Source organism: Rhinopithecus bieti, unplaced genomic scaffold, assembly GCF_001698545.2.
Source record: "Rhinopithecus bieti isolate Rb0 unplaced genomic scaffold, ASM169854v2 scaffold_4180, whole genome shotgun sequence".
NCBI classification, from domain to species: domain Eukaryota; kingdom Metazoa; phylum Chordata; class Mammalia; order Primates; family Cercopithecidae; genus Rhinopithecus; species Rhinopithecus bieti.
The window spans coordinates 906,391-923,525 of record NW_016804388.1 but is presented as its reverse complement, the minus strand read 5'-3'; the positions used below and the strand labels follow the sequence as shown (position 1 = coordinate 923,525).

Below are 17,135 nucleotides of genomic sequence, written 5' to 3'. Positions count from 1 at the left end.
TGATACTATTGTCTGTATTGCTGTATATGTTTGGAAATAAAGGTTTTTTTTTAAGTGAATTAGAGAGCTTTTATATTTTCTGTGGTCCAGGATAATTAAACAAATTATTTTGTTCTTCCAAGGTTGGGAGATTGCAGCTGGAAAACCGTATATACGTGATACTTTGTAAAATTATAGATCTTGATTTATCTTTTTATTAAAGATGCATTAATGGCTTCTTTTATTTTAAATCTTTTATTTTAAATTTACACTGTACGATTTCTGTTTATCTGGGGAAATTATTGAATATTTAGTTTTATTTTGTTTCTTGCCACAAACTGATACTAGAATGAATGTTCTTACACATGTTTTCTTGAGTACATTTGTTAGTATTTCTCTAGAATAAATATAGAAGTGGAATTACAAGGTATGACCTAGTTACATTTTTTGTTTTGATAGTTTCCATTTTGCCTTCAAATAGTCATAAACTTTTACCATCATTTTGTGAATATGTCTGTTTCTCCATATCTTTCCCTACCAGTGATGTTATCATGTGAAAGTTCTCATGGATGATAATATGATTTCTTTTTTTTTTTTTTTTTTTTGAGACAGAGTCTTGCTCTGTTGCCAAGCTGGAGTGCAGTGGCACGATCTCAGCTCACTACAACCTCTGTCTCCTGAGTTCAAGAGATTATCCTGCCTCAGCCTCCCGAGTAGCTGGGACTACAGGCGCATGCCACCATGCCCAGCTAATTTTTGTATTTTTAGTAGAGACAGAGTTTCACCTTATTGACCAGAATGGTCTTGATCTCTTGACCTCGTGATCCGCCCGCCTCGGCCTCCCAAAGTGCTGGGAATACAGGTGTGAGCTACTGCGCCTGGCCGATAATACAGTTTCTAATTAATTTGTATTTCCCTAGTTCCTAGTGAGGTTAAATGTGTTTGCATATTTATTACGTGTTTGTACATCCTTTTTGCTGAAAAGCCTCTTTGTATTTTTGCATTTCTCTCTTGAGTTGTCTTGATTGATTTATAGTTCTCTTTTTCTTTTTCAAAGAGACGGAGTCTTGCTCTGTTGCCTAGGCTGGAGTGTAGTGGCTCTATTATAGCTCACTTCAGCCTCCAACTCCTTGGCTCAAGCAATTCTCCCACCTCAGCCTCTTAAATAGCTAGGACTGCAGGAGCAAGCCACAGTGCCTGGCTAAGTTTTAAATTTTTTTTAGAGTATGGAGCTTGCTATGTTGCCCAGCTGGTCTCAAACTTCTGGGCTCAAGCAGTCCTCTTGCCTTGGCCTCCTAAAGTGCTGGAATTGCAGACGTGAGCCATCATACCTGTCTTTTCTTTTTTTAAGTATCAAATTCTTATGTATGTTGCTTAGGTCAGTACATAGTCAGCATTTATATTTGGTCAAACTGTGTGAAATTGTTAACATTGAGCTGTTTGAACTAAAGAATTCCCATTTCATTTAGTTCAGCCCAGTATTATATATTTTTCCCAATTATTTGCACGTACTTTATGTAATCACTTTTGTTGATATACTGTGGCTCCATTGAGTCTTACTTTAAAAGACTCCTATTGATTATGTGAATGTTTAAACTCTTTTTTTAGGACTTGATTTCATCTGAAATCAGTTTATTTTTGTCATAGGGATTTAATTTTTCTACATTTGTGGACAGTTGTCCCAACACCATTTATTAAATGTTGTGTTTCTTCTCCAACAGTTTTGGAATGCTACTTTCATAATAAATTTTGCTATTATAGATGTATTTCTTCATTTTTGATTTTATTACATTAATCTATGTGGTTTTTCTGTGGTAATGCTATTCTAGTTTTAATTACTAGGTTTTTGTAATATTTTGGTATCTGTTAGAGCAGGTTGTCATTGTTTTTGAAGTTGCATTGCCTCTTCTTATACTGTTCTCTTACAGATGCTTTCCAGAATCATTCTTATGCTCTTGATTTTTTATTTTAATGACATATAGTCTCCGGAGTAGAGATGAAGAGAGAATTTCTAAGCCTGGGGCTGTCTCAACTCCTGTAAAGAATGCTGATGATCACACACCTAAAACAGTGGAAGAAGTTACAGTTGAAAGAAATGAGAAACAAACACCTTCTCTTCCAGGTAAGCATAACAAAACACTAAGTTCAAGAAATGTTTGCAATTAGAGTAAAGTAATTGTTAGGATTTACAGAAGATTTTAAAGATGCAATTATTGTTGTTCTCATGTGTGAATTTGTCTGCATATGACTTCCAGCGTTTTCCTTATGGGTAGCAGGTTGGCACAAATCAGTAGCCTTTCATGAATGTTATCCTTTACTTTCTAGATGGAAAATGTTCATCGTTAACAACTTCTTGCAATTAAGAAAGTTGTTTTCCAACACTGCTCTCTTTAAAGAGAAATATGAGATTGGCTTCAAAAAGTTAGAAAAAAAGTTATTTTGCTTTTTTGAAAGTGTTTTCATAAACATCTTACTGATTATACCGTTATTTATTTATGGTTTTTTGTTTTTGTTTTGTTTTTTTTGAGACAGAGTCTCACTCTGTCACCCAGCTGGAGTGCAGTGGTGTCATTAGCTCACTGTAACCTCAAAATTCCTGGGCTCCAGCTGTCTTTCCACCTGATCCTCCCTACTACAGGTGTGCACCACCACACCTGGCTATTTTGGGTTTTCTGGTTTCTTTGTGGGGTGTTTTTTTGGGAGAGATGGAATCTTGCTTTGTTGTTCAGGTTGGTCTCCAACTCCTGGCCTCAAACAGTCCTCCCACCTCGGCTTCCTAGTGTGGTGGGATTACAGGCGCAAGCTGCTGTGTCTGACCCAAGAACCCTTTTCAAGCTGTCTGTGAAGACAGAACAGAAGAATCAGCAGGGTGCTAAGATCAGCTGCCTGGGAGGCCTGGAGATTTTGTTTCTGATGTCTTTCACTTCCTTTTCTCAAATCGTCTTTCTTGCTCTGCTTGCTTAGTGGCAGAAATATGGTTATTGAAAACCAAATTTTAGCATAATGAGGAAAGGTAGCTACTTGGGTAGTCTTAACAGGGAAATGTAGGAATTCTCTCTTCTCATCTATTTTTGTTATTCGTTCCTAAAGAATAGATTTTTCAAATTCTGATTGCTGGAACTATGGAAAACACAGGTGAATGTGTAACATACCTACTTGTTATAAAGACTTCAGAATTTATTACCATAAAATGTACTCTAATACATGTGGTAGATATGTTCCTCATCAGGTTCTCTGAACTTACGAATTATATATTGCCTGGTTGCTTGCATTATTATTCCATGTTTTTCTAAAGTGAGTCCTACCCAATTTTTTTTTTCTTAGAACCAAAGCCTGTGTATGCCCAGGTTGGGCAACCAGATGTGGATTTACCTGTCAGTCCATCAGATGGTGTCCTACCTAATTCAACTCATGAAGATGGGATTCTTCGGTAATACAATTTTAAAGTTGTATTGTTTTCTTTGTTCATTATTAGGCATTATTTAGAGTAGGAATTTAATTGTAAACCATATTGCATATATTTTTTAAAATAGTACATACCACCTAATACTATGATTAGTTTTTTTATTTAACATTCTGCTACTTATACATGATAGTCAGTTAGAAATTAGACAACAGAGGAAATTTTTGGATGCATTCTTTCTCACCACTCTCTCCTGCCTAGTTTTAAGTTAGGAATTAGAAAAAAAAATTTCTGTTCAGACATCAGAATTTCCATAGCTTTCCAATGGAGCGTTAAAAAAAAAAAAAAAACGTGTTTCTCAATTTCAGCACTAGTGGCATTTTGGGCCAGGTAAGCGTTTATCGTGAGGGGCTGTCCTGTGCATTGTGGCATGTTTAGCAACATTCCTGGCCGCTAGATGCCAATAGCAGTTCCCTAATTGTGACAATTAGAATTATCTCTGGACATTGCCAGATGTTTCCTTGGGGGCAAAATCATGGTTGAGATTGTTTGAGAACCTGTTCTAGGGTAGTTAGCAACTCAAAAGTAAGTTTTTGCTATCTTTTTTTTTTTTTTTTGAGACGGAGTTTCGCTCTTTTTGCCCAGGCTGGAGTGCAGTGGCGCAATCTCGGCTCGCCCCAACCTCCGCCTCCCGGGTTCAAGCGATTCTCCTGCCTCAGCCTCCCGAGTAGCTGGGATTGCAGGCATGTGCCACCATGCCTGGCTAATTTTGTGTTTTTAGTAGAGACGGGGTTTCTCCATGTTGGTCAGGCTGGTCTTGAACTCCCGACGTCAGGTGATCCACCCGCCTCAGCCTTCCAAAGTGCTGGGATTACAGGCGTGAGCCACCGCACCCGGCTAGTTTTTGCTATCTTAACGCCTTTCGTTACTTTACCTTTTATACTTGGTAGAATTGAGATGTAAATTTGTAAACAAATTTCAAACCATCATGATCAGCAAATTAGTTTTTTTGTTTGTTTGGTTAGTTTTTTTTTTTTAACAGGGTTTTGCTCTGTCGCCCAGGCTGGAATGCTGTGGGACGATCTTGGCTCACTGCAACCTCTGCCTCTCGGGCTCAAACAGTCCTCCCACCTCAGCCTCCTGAGTAGCTGGGACGAAAGGACACATACCACCACACCTAGCTAATTTTTGTATTTTTAGTAGAGATGAGGTTTCACCATGTTGTCCAGACTGGTCTAAAACTCCTGGGCTCAAGCAGTCCACCAGCCTCCCGAAGTGCTGGGATTACAGATGTGAGCCGCCATGGCCAGCCCGAATTAGTTTTTTATTGGCACTGGTAAAGGGGACATTATGTGAATAATTGAAAATTGGCAGATTTCCTCAAATGGGTTGGATCTGGACCCCTGACTCTCGTATTTTCATTGCTAAAGAAAATTGGGTGGTTGTCGTAGACCCAGCTAGGTAGATAGAAGTAGTTTCTGAAAGAGATGGGGCTTTTACAAGTTTAAAATTGTACAATTTTAATATTAGGTAACTGATAATTGAACCTTTTATAAGTTGTGAAGGCATAGGTAGTCCCCTTCTTTTTCCTTTCTTGGGAATTGCTTGAAAATTTGCGTTAGTATTTAAGGTTTAGGAAACGGTAATGACAAGATTCCAGGCGTGGTGGCTCACGCCTGTAATCCTAGCACTTCAGGGCGGGTGGATCACGAGGTCAGGAGATTGAGACCATCCTGGCTAACACGGTGAAACCCCAGCTCTACTAAAAATACCAAAAAAAAAAAAAGCCAGGATGGCGGCATGCGCCTGTAGTCCCAGCTACTCGGGAGGCTCAGGTAGGAGAATGGCATGAACCCAGGAGGTGGAGCTGGCAGTGAGCCAAGATCGTGCCACTGCACTCCAGCCTGGGTGACAGAGCAAGACTCCATCTCAAAAAAAAAAAAAAAAAAGAAAGAAAGAAAAATTCCAGAGACCTCCTTCCCTGGGAGAACAAATACCAAAGAGGATTTGTGGATGTGGGCAGGATTAGTAGCTGTGCCAGGAAAGGTCTGGTTTTTCATTTAAAGCCAATGAATGGATTTGATGCAGAAGTTAGTCTGTTTTGCTATTGCAAGTAGTTAACATATTGCAGGCAGGACTAAGTATGAAATGTCAGTCATCGAAGGCACATGACACTGTTGGTGAGATCTGGCCAAAAGTTGTCTTCTAACAGTGGTTTTCAGAAGCCAGGTTTTACTAAAGGGTGGATACTGTGCTCAGTTTTTTTACTTTCTGAAGCACATTAGATTGGTCAGGGTTAAAAGAGGATTTCCAAAGACTTATAGTCTTTTTGCTTTTGTTTTGTTTTGTTTTAAAGAGGGCCTCACTCTGTCACCCAGGCTAGAGTATAATGGTGTGATCATTGTTCACCATAGCCTCAAACTCCTAGGCTCGAGGAATCCTCCCACCTCAGCCTTTGGAGTAGCTAGGACTACAGGCAACCAGCCAGGAAACCCAGCCAATTGTTTTTTGTTTTGTTTTGTTTTCTAGTAGAGACAGGATCTTGCTGTGTTGATCAGGGCTGGTAACAAACTCCTAGGCTCAAGCAGTCCTCCTGCCTCAGTCTCCCAAAGTACTGGGATTATAGGCTTGAGCTACCACACCCAACTAGACCTGGAGTCTTAAGGACTTCGAGGAAATATTTAAAGAGCTTTCAGTACAGTGGGTTTAGGAGAGGAATCTATGAGAATGCTTTTGACCTGGCTAGGATACCACTACAACCAAGGGACTTGGACCATTTGTAGTAAAGCTGGTAAATAGTTTCATGGAGGGATCAAGGATGCCACCAGCCAGTGAGAGACCTCTTCTGATTCTCAGGCTCTTACTGTTATGACAGGCTGATGTTAGTTCCAGGTCAGGTCACCCAATCAGAAGTGAATAAATAGTAAGTTCTGAAAGTTCAGGTGATCTCTAGTTGGCTTAAAGAGACTAGAAATCTCTCCTTCCTCAGCACATTCATTCATTTATTTGACTTGTGTTTTTTTGTTGTTATCTGTTAGTTTCTAATAATTTGGTTATTACATAATAAAGGCTATAGGGACTTTTTTCTACCTTCTTGTCAGAATAGGTAAAATAGTGTATTTTCTTGGCTAGGAATGTGGGAGTACTTATGAATACCTAGAAAGGAAATATTGTGGGTAATTTTTAATTACAATCTGTTTCTGTCCGGTCAATTCTTATAAGGCATCTTTTAGTATTTGTTTTGAGGAGTGTCACAAGGTTTCAACACTACACTGATGCTAGAGGTGGGTGTGTATGCATTATTTTTTTTCCATTCAGAGAACTAGAAAGGGACAGAGATTGGATGTGGGGCTAATCTAGAAAGGCTGAATGACTATATGATTTGCATTGTAAAACTCAGAGGGGCAGCCAAGTAAGTTAACTACTGTCAACTACTGAAAGAGTCCACCAACTGCAAAGTTTTTTTAAAAAATCACTATCTATTGCATGTAGAAATCACAATGCTTGGAGCCTTATTTTGACTCCATCGTGTCAGGAAAATTAGTCAATTTATAGTTCAATATCTACCTTTATTTTAAAAATTTTGACTTTTCAGTTATTTAATAGAAATGCTGTGTGATTTGGGGTAGAAAAAATGGAAGATGTTTTTAGCCATTGGGAATGTACCGTGTATTCCCAAGACTGTTTGAGAGTTGAGAAAACATTGTTTTACAAAGTGATTTTATAAATTAGTTATGTAAAATAATACTTGCATATTAAATTTGAATATTCCAAAACTTTGTTAATCAGAAAATAGTGTTATTAAGTCTGGTTTGAATTCTAACACTAAATTTTATTTAGTAAATCAATGGTATGTGGGAAGTTTTAGAAATGATGTTTCTTTATTTAATTTTGAATGTAGTTTTCACTGTAGTGTTTGCTATAATGTTTTAAGCTCTTCTTAACTGTTTCAAATGAAATACCTGTTTTAACAGACCCAGCATGAAATTGGTAAAATTCAGAAAAGGAGATAGTGTGGGACTGCGACTGGCTGGTGGAAATGATGTTGGAATATTTGTAGCTGGCGTTCTAGAAGATAGCCCTGCAGCCAAGGAAGGCTTAGAGGAAGGTGATCAAATTCTCAGGGTACGTCAGTATTGCAACTTACATGGGTTAGAAAGTACTTGGATCACCAGAAAAAGGTATCAAACAACAAGCTTACTACTGTAATTAGATTGTAATCTGTATGCAGTCTCCATTGAGCCAATTAAACTTTCAAGTCAAAATCCATCAGGTCTACCTTATGCATAACTTCTCATTTCCCATTCTTGTATCTTGCTCTTGTTTACTGCTATATTATGTGTTAGTAAAGAATATGACATTTCATTTCTACCACTAGTGTTCACAGAAACAGAAGAAGATAAGTCTTATATCCCGATGATAATATCTACCAGGTAGTCTTTGGAAGTTCAACTAAACGTTCAGACTGGCAAGACTCTGCCATGGGCCACAACTTGCCGGCAAGCAACATCCAGTGTTCCACTCCCATATGAGTCATCTTGAAGCAGGCCACACAGTCTCTGGGACCTTCTTAACCCCAGATAATGGCTCAGGCACAGGGAGATGGAATTCACCTTAAAGGCGGATGTGTAAGCTGCCTGGCTTTGAAACTTCATGCTCCACAAGAGACAGGATCTGTTACATAAATCAGCAAAGCCCAGGTTAGATGCAGATTATCAAGAGAGTCTATAGAGTCCTCCCTTCCTTCCCCATAAACAATGTCATCTAGTGACATAGTACCATCTTAATCTGTCTCCTGTTTCTTCTTAAAATATCCAAACCTCCATTTGATTTGCTAGATTAAACTATGTCCCATTTTAATCAGAAGGTATCTGTGCGTTGTAAGCTCCTGCATTTATTCTGCCTCTCCACCACGAAGTCTTTACCGTGGCCTCTCTATTCTGGTCTCTTTCTGTGTTCAGCCTGCCTCTTGCCAGTGTCCTGGATTCAGCCTCCTCTCTGTTCCAGAATCTTGTAGCTTTGTTGACTTTCTTCTCTTTCTGTCTCCCGTGGTTCTTCATCTGTCTTCCACTGTCTTATTTGTCCTGTTTTGCTGTTGAACTTGTTGAAGGATGTGGTTGAGGCCCTTGCCTGTTTTCTTGTCAGTCATTGTGGTCATACAGTTTTACAGCCTGGCTTCCACCTTCACCACTACTGAAGCTCAGTTTTCAATAAGCCGTGGCTGAGCTAATGTCATCCTCAAGCCTCATTTTCCTTTATGTTTTAGCAGCGTTTTGACTGTCTGAATCTTTTTTGAAGTACTTTCTTCCTTAGATTCCGTAATACTGCCATTCTGGTGCTCTAATTTTTTTATCCTTTTCCTGCCTTCTTTACTGATACGTTTAAAACCTGGGGAACGTTGGTTATTCTCTGCTTCTCTTGCTACACTGTCTCTTTCTTGGGTTTGGTTGCTCAAGTGAGCAGCTCACAATCAAAACCTTTTTCACTCTGAGCGATTTCCTGAGCCCTGTCCTTTGCTCATTAAATCCTCCTCTTTTTCCCTTCAATCTTAGCATGTCAGAAAGTCAAGGCATCATCGTGACTTCAGACCTATTTCCATCTGATCTGATATGGTGATTCTTTCTGAAGATGTTTAGATAGTTGTCAATCAAGTTATGTCAAAAACATTTAAATACAACATGTATTATAATGTTCACTATACCAAGGAAATTAAAGAGACCTATTTTCTTACCCACCTCTTAATCCTGTTTTGAAGTAATCAGGGCATACATTTTTTAAATGTGTCTTTTTTTTTCTTTTCTTAAGACAGCGCCTCACTGTCACCCAGACTGAAATGCAGTGGTGTGATCACGGCTCACTGCAGCCTTAAACACCTGGGCTCAAACGAGCTTCCCCTCAGCCTCCTGAGTAGCTGGGACCACAGGCATTCACCACCACACCTGGCAAATTTTTGTATTTTTTGTAGAGACAGGGTTTCACTGCATGGCCTAGACTGGTCTCAAACTCCTGGGTTCAAGCGATCCACCTACTTTGGCCTCCCAGAGTGCTGGGATTGCAGACATGAGTCACTGCGCCTGGCTAAAAAATGTTTCTTAATAGTTCAGTTTTGTTTTGTATCATAAAAGTGGTACATGTCAGATTTTTTTGTTTGTGGGCTTTTTGGCTTTTTTTTTTTTTAATCTGGAAAATTTCCAAAAGGTGGAAAGAAGAAAACCTGCCTGTAATCCTGCACACAGTCACTGGTGACATTTTGATAAGTTCATTTTGGCATTTAGAAGCTTCTAATAGAAGTAAATATTTACTTGGCAAACACTGAGCCTGCATTACACAGATGCTGCTACAGGGATGCCATAGTGCAGACTGTCTTTTCTAATCCCATTTTCTTTTGATTTTTTTTCTCAGCAACTTGTAAAAAGTTATCTTTTTTTTAATCTAAATAGGTTAAATTTTACAACAGATTATCTTAATGTCAGGACACACTGAATCTATTTAAATAAATTTATACCTTCAACTCACTTTACTTACTTTGTTTTTTTTTAAATTAGAGGGTATTCTTTTCTCCAAAGTAAAATAAGTTTTTTCCTCTTAAAGACATGATATTTTCGGCCGGGCACGGTGACTCACGCCTGTAATCCCTGCACTTTAGGAGGCCAAAGCGGGCGGATCTAAGGTCAGGAGTTCGAGACCAGCCTGCCCAACATGGTGAAACCCCGTCTCTACTAAAAATATAAAAAAATTAGCTGGCCGTGGTGGTGGGCACCTGTAATCCCAGCTACTCGGGAGGCTGAGGCAGGAGAATCGCTTGAACCTGGGAGGTGGAGGTTGTGGTGAGCCAAGATCATGCCATTGCACTCCAGCCTGGGCTACAGAGGGAGACTGTCTCAAAAAAAAAAAGAGTGATATTTTCAAAATAGGTAGACTGAGAGTATCTGTGTATGTTATTTTCATATTCTTAAACAGCCAAGAATGATTTATGAAATCTTATTTTAACAGGTAAACAACGTAGATTTTACAAATATCATAAGAGAAGAAGCCGTCCTTTTCCTGCTTGACCTCCCTAAAGGAGAAGAAGTGACCATATTGGCTCAGAAGAAGAAGGATGGTGAGATGCTGTCAGAAAATGGAGGAGATAAACCTGTGGAGTTTGAGGACTTACAGAGGGATTTATTCCATTTTTAAAAAATAAGTCACTCAAAGTTGAGTGATGAATGAATTTGTTAATCTCAGAGAAAGTTACGTATTCTGAGTCATTTAGGGGCACAGAATTTCAGATGATTCTCATTAGCAGAGCATGCTAATATGACTAACCTTTATAGTATTCTCATTTAAATAAAATGCCGTCCAACCCTGTGCAAGTGATGGAAAGTGTTGATTTATTAGCCATCAGAACCATACAAAAGTATGTATGAGCAGCTTTCAAATTTTGTGCTAATGTTTCTAAGCAATACACTCAGTTGTTTATTAGCACTAATTCAAGAGAAAACCCCATTTTTTCTGTAATAAAGTAGATACAGTTTTCACTTAGAGCCAGGGTTCTCAGCCTTGGCACTGTTGACATTTTGGACCAAATAATGTGGTTTTAGGGGCTGTCCTGTGTATTGTGGATATTTAGGAGCATTCCTAACCTCTGCTCACTAGGTAAGATGCCCCTAGCACACACCCCCTACCCTTTCAGTACACAGATGGGACAGTCAGAGCTACATATTGGCAAATGTCCAGTGTTGGATGGCGAGGGATAAAATTACCTTTATTTGAGAACTGCTGATTTAGATTTGGAAATGTCTATAATGTTTGCAGATAAGTTAGGAGATACAATAGAAAACAAGCATGTGGCTTTTGACAGGTTACTTAATGTATTTTCTGCATCAGTTTTCCTAGTCTGCAAAATGGACATACTAAGAGTTTCAGTTCTTACAGTGATGAAGACATGAAATAAAATACTTAATACAGTACCCGGCACATAGTAAGAATTTGTTGGATACTGTTATTGATATTATCATAGCATCTTTACATAATACACTCTTTCAGATTGTTATCCCACTAAATATTGATAATGTGTTTGTTTTTGTTCCTTTTAGTTTATCGTCGCATTGTCGAATCAGATGTAGGAGATTCTTTCTATATTAGAACCCATTTTGAATATGAAAAGGAGTCTCCCTATGGACTTAGTTTTAACAAAGGAGAGGTGTTCCGTGTTGTGGATACCTTGTACAATGGAAAACTGGGCTCTTGGCTTGCTATTCGAATTGGCAAAAATCATAAGGAGGTAGAACGAGGCATCATCCCTAATAAGAACAGGTATGAATGCTTGGATACTTCTCACAGAGTGGATCAAGTAAATGATGATAGATCATTTCAATCCCACTGGGAAATTTTGGTAATGTAAAGAATTATTTTTCATTGTGTTCATATCTATAACTGGCTTAGCTTTACAAACTCCTCTTTGTTATAACCATTAAGATTTAAACTGCGTGTGAACTTCTATCCAGTGTTGTACATTTCAGTTCATTGTGGGTCTTTTTCCATTTTGCATTTTAAATGCCCTTACTTTAATTTTCTCCTTTCTTGTGTAGAGCTGAGCAGCTAGCCAGTGTACAGTATACACTTCCAAAACAGCAGGGGAGACCGTGCTGACTTCTGGAGATTCCGAGGTCTTCGCAGCTCCAAGAGAAATCTTCGAAAAAGCAGAGAGGATTTGTCTGCTCAGCCTGTTCAAACAAAGTTTCCAGCTTATGAAAGAGTGGTTCTTCGAGAAGGTAGTTTATTTTCTACAGACTGACCTAATAGCCTTTAACATCAATATGCTTAAGAAAGAAAAGGTATAAAATACGTTGTTTTTCGTGTGAATTTCTTTCCAGCTGGATTTCTGAGGCCTGTAACCATTTTTGGACCAATAGCTGATGTTGCCAGAGAAAAGCTGGCTAGAGAAGAACCAGATATTTATCAAATTGCAAGTAAGTAGCTTCAGGGCTAACTTCAATGAGGTTGGGAGTTAAACCTCTAAAGTGAGTGAGTTCTGATTCACTCACTCAATGAAAATAAGACTTTTTGTCAGTGAAGAATCAGCAGTTTATCCCATTCTTTTAATTTGGTGAGAAAATCCCAGTGACCATGTCCTTGTTCCACCAATTCTTTTAATGAGAAAAAAATCACTGTTTAGGAAACTCTTGGCTTCATATGAAAATTGGATAACATACAATGTCGTTGAATCCTCACAGTCATGCTCCGAGGTAAGGAGTATAATATCCATGTTACAGTTGAGCAGCCTGAGACTTGGATGGTGATTGTGTGGATCCTTACCAGTTGCTTCAATCTAAACTTCCTAGTGACCCTCAGTGAACGAGTGACAAGACTCGGCTTTGACCACAACCCTTTCTTGCTCTCCAGCTCTTAGAGTCATTAAACTGACAAATACACAAATAGTTGAAAAGGGTAATAAAACATTGCTAATGTTATCAGCTGTTGTTATTGCAGACATTTATAACAAGATAGTAAGTATAAGTATTGAGGTTGCAGTGCTTTGTTTGCCAAATACGTTTTGCTTACAGATCCTTGTTTTATTTACTTTATTTTTTTAGAGACAGAGTCTCACTCTTGCCCAGACTGGAGTGCAGTGATTAGATCATTGCTCACTGTAGTCCCAAACTCATGGGTTCAGGCAATCCACCCACCTCAACCTTCCAAGCAGCTAGGACTACAGGCATGTGCCAACACGCCTGGCTAGTTTTTTATTATTATTACTATTTTTTTTTTTTTTTTTTTTTTTTTTTTTTTTTTTTTTTTTTTTTTTTGGTAGAAACGGGGTCTTCCTATGTTGTCTAGGCTGAACATGAGCTCTTAGGCTCAAGTGATCTCTGGCCTTGGCCTCCTCAAGTGCTGGGATTACAGGTGTGAGCCACTGCACCTGGTTTTGTTTTATTTTAAACTGTTTTGTAATTATAAAAGTGCCATTCTCTGTTTCGAAAAGTTGGAAAATTAATTTTTACACATATCATCACCACCCTATATTTTATTCCATTGTATTTTCTTCCACTCTTTTAAGCATATTTTGGCAAAGTTTTATTTATACTGTTTAGAAAAGTTTATATCCTATTTTCCTTTTTCATAGGTAATGGCATATTTTCATGTCATTATTCTGCAATCCTGCTTTCCAGAGAGTTGTGCTGGGCATTTTGTTCCCACTGGTACTATATGACCCTCAGTAAGTTTGGTTTTTGTTTTGTTTTGTTTTGTTTTGTTTGAGATGGAGTCTTGCTCTGTCGCCTAGGCGGGAGTGCAGTGGCGCAATCTCAGCTCACTGCAAGCTCTTACCTCCTGGGTTCACGCCATTCTCCTGCCTCTGCCTCCCGAGTAGCTGGGACTACAGGTGCCTGCCACCACGCCCAGCTAATTTTTTTTTTTTTTTTTAAAGTAGAGACGGGGTTTCACCGTGTTAGCCAGGATGGTCTCAATCTCCTGACCTCGTGATCTGCCCGCCTCGGCCTCCCAAAGTGCTGGGATTACAGGCGTGAGCCACTGTGCCCAGCTGACCCTCAGTAACATCTTTGCACAGTGTTAATTTAAAGAATCAGAATATCATCTTTTCTTTAATACATTGCTTTTCATTTGATTGCCAATTAAATTGAATAAGGATATTTATTTTCTGGATATCAGAATATTTGCAGACAAATAATTTGAGTAAAATTTGAGCAAGTTAGAAAGTGTTTATTTCTGTCTTCTTAGTTTTTTCAGAAGAGGTTTTGTTTTGTTTTATTTTGTTTTGTTTGAGACAAGGTCTTACTCTGTTGCCCAGGTTGGAGTGCACTGATGTGATCTCAGCTCACTGCAACCTCCGCCTCCTGGGTTCAAGCGATTCTCCTGTCTCAGCCTCCCCTAGTGGCTGGGATTACAGGCACCTACCACTGAGCCTGGCTAAGTTATCTGTAGATGACATTTCACCTGAAGAAGTTGGTGGTGACCCTTATCCATAACCAAATTTAGGATTTTTAGATTTGGGAAAAGCAAGTATGATGACTTACAAAGCTCTGCCTTAAAGGGTAATACATTGGTTTAATCAGGTTTACTCCACAAAGAGGAATTCAGGTAGCTTAGTTGTATATCTTCTTTGAATCTAATGACAGTCTTTTGAATTGAGGAGTTAGTCGCATTTTTTTTCCAGCCAGAATTCCCAGTTGGTCTTTCTTCTTAATTCTCCAGTGTTCACTAGATTTGAAATTCTGCCCTGCTTGCCCGTGGTGCTTTGTCTTACGGTAGTCTCATTCTCTAAAACCATTTATCTTGACCGTCAGTGTGACTTGTCTTTCCAGATCTCTGCCTTTGTCTGATCTCTGAAACACCAAAGCTCTTCCTTTCCTTTCATCCTTGTGACCACAGTCACAAACGTTGCTGTGCTCTGAGATGGTGGTTGGAAACCAGTCCAAGCTGCATTTGGCACATTGTACACCAGTGAAGACAGGTTGCCAGGATGAAGCCATAGGCTGTCTCACAGTTACAGATGAACAGCTCCCTGCCCCCAGGTTCCCCTTCTACTGATGTAACTAAGGTCTCTAACCCAGAACTCCCTAGGCAATCTGCTGTAGCACCATTACTGGTGGTTGATGGACATGCCAAGGTATTGACCTCTTCAGCCAGTAGTGGCTGGTTAGAGCTTGGCAAAGGAGCAGCCTCCTCGGTTTATCTCAGTGTGCCATACAAATAATATTTTCTCTGGATGTCACAGTGTGAAAAGGGGTGGGAGGTAGTGCCGTGTTGAGCCATGTTAGAGCCCCAGGCAAAAGAAAACAATGTGCATTCCTATATATTTTTTCTTCTTTAATGGCTAATTTTTTCCCAGACTATTAAAGTAGTTGGAAAAATAGTGAAAAAAAAAATGAGAAGTGTGCATATTAAAACTTACTTTAAGTACTGCATGCATAAGACAGTTTCCACAAAGTACTGTCCAGCCCGGCATATCAGTGGTGGCCAGCAGTTGAGAAACTCTGATCTAACCAATGAAAATTTGATGTCTTATTTTGTCCTGACATAATGAATAGAGAGTGAACCACGAGACGCTGGAACTGACCAACGTAGCTCTGGCATTATTCGCCTGCATACAATAAAGCAAATCATAGATCAAGTAAGTTATTAAAATTTGGCCTATTTCATTATGTTATTGTGGTTTTGAGTGGGATGGGATTTGGTTAATTTGAAAGTAGAAGGTATTTTTCTAAGACTATTACTGACATACTATAAGAAAATTAAGCCCTTACTGAAAAGCATTATAATAATTACTTTCAAGGGAATAGTTACTGTAGGCATCAGAAGATGATTTTTCATTACCAGAAAACAAGTGTATGATGTTTAGATGTAATTAACAGACTGCTTATATATTACATCAGTACAATTCAAGTTGTAGTTTGATATTTACATTCATAAGGAATGTCAGGAACATTAAATTCTTAAACTTACTTTTTTTCTAACTGTACACGGATAATACTATCAGATTGGGGTGTTAGGGCTAAGTCTTAAAAGTGAACTTCATGGAAAGGTTTTTAGAAATTTGGCTAGAAATGGAATTGAATTAAGTTAAAATTAGTTTTTTAATATGTGCTCCTGAGACATTAGAATACAATTAAAGATCCGTTACCACTGAAATTTTGTTTGTTTTTGTTTTTGAGGTAGGGGCTTGCTCTGTCACCCAGGCTGGACTGCAGTGGCGTGATCTCGGCTCACTGTAGCCTCCACCTCTCAGGTTCAAGCGATTCTTGTGCCTCAGCCTCCGAAGTAGCTGGGATTACAGGCGTGCACCACCATACCTTGCTAGTTGTTGTATTTTTAGTAGAAACAGAGTTTCTCCATACTGGCCAGGCTGGTCTCGAACTCCTGGCCTCAAGTGATTCACCCACCTCGACCTCCCAAAGCGCTAGGATTATAGGCATAGCGTGAGCCACCGCACCCAACTGAATGTGATGATTCTTAATTAATGATGTCTTGTGTCTTTGTATATATTTTGCTTTCTTTTTCTAGGACAAACATGCTTTATTAGATGTAACACCAAATGCAGTTGATCGTCTTAACTATGCCCAGTGGTATCCAATTGTTGTATTTCTTAATCCTGATTCTAAGCAAGGAGTAAAAACAATGAGAATGAGGTTATGTCCAGAATCTCGGAAAAGTGCCAGGAAGTTATATGAGCGATCTCATAAACTTCGTAAAATAATCACCATCTTTTACAAGTGAGTATGTTAAAGGCCTTCTTTCAGCTTACAATGTCTGGGCAACATTAAGTAGGCCAAAATGTTACAGTGTTCAAATACTAAAACTTACACGATCTTTTCTTGGAAAGCTTCCTGTTGTGTTAACAGCTGCTGTTTGGTTAAAAGAAAATATACAGTAGCAAAATAGAAATTTCAGATGTTTGCATCCTCAGATACCATCTTTCAGTAGTGACAATTTAGCTGTAAGCAGGGTTGAATTCTTCTGACTTTTGGCAGTGCTCTAACCATAAAACTACATCGTTAATTTATTTTCAGCTACAATTAACTTAAATTCCATGAATGATGGTTGGTATGGTGCACTGAAAGAAGCAATTCAACAACAGCAAAACCAGCTGGTATGGGTTTCTGAGGGAAAGGTAAGACATTTCCTGTTACATTTTTGACTTGTTCCGTAAATTATGTAACTAATCAGAGATGCTTTTGAGATACCAGTGCTTTCTAATTAGATCAACATATTGGAGAAATTTAGGGAAAGTTAGCTTTTAGTTTTTTATAAT

At 38.8% G+C, this 17,135-nt stretch overlaps 1 protein-coding gene across 1 annotated transcript in view; it reads left to right on the top strand.

Moving 5' to 3' along the window:
* Window positions 1-17,135, top strand: part of TJP1 (tight junction protein 1) — a 111,500-nt gene that overhangs the window by 68,977 nt on the left and 25,388 nt on the right. Inside the window, 11 exon segments of the mRNA XM_017867690.1 lie at window positions 1,962-2,101; window positions 3,304-3,409; window positions 7,357-7,507; window positions 10,376-10,484; window positions 11,461-11,680; window positions 11,956-11,994; window positions 11,996-12,138; window positions 12,241-12,336; window positions 15,415-15,497; window positions 16,388-16,576; window positions 16,872-16,994. Of these exon segments, the coding sequence (XP_017723179.1) occupies window positions 1,962-2,101; window positions 3,304-3,409; window positions 7,357-7,507; window positions 10,376-10,484; window positions 11,461-11,680; window positions 11,956-11,994; window positions 11,996-12,138; window positions 12,241-12,336; window positions 15,415-15,497; window positions 16,388-16,576; window positions 16,872-16,994 (1,399 nt within the window).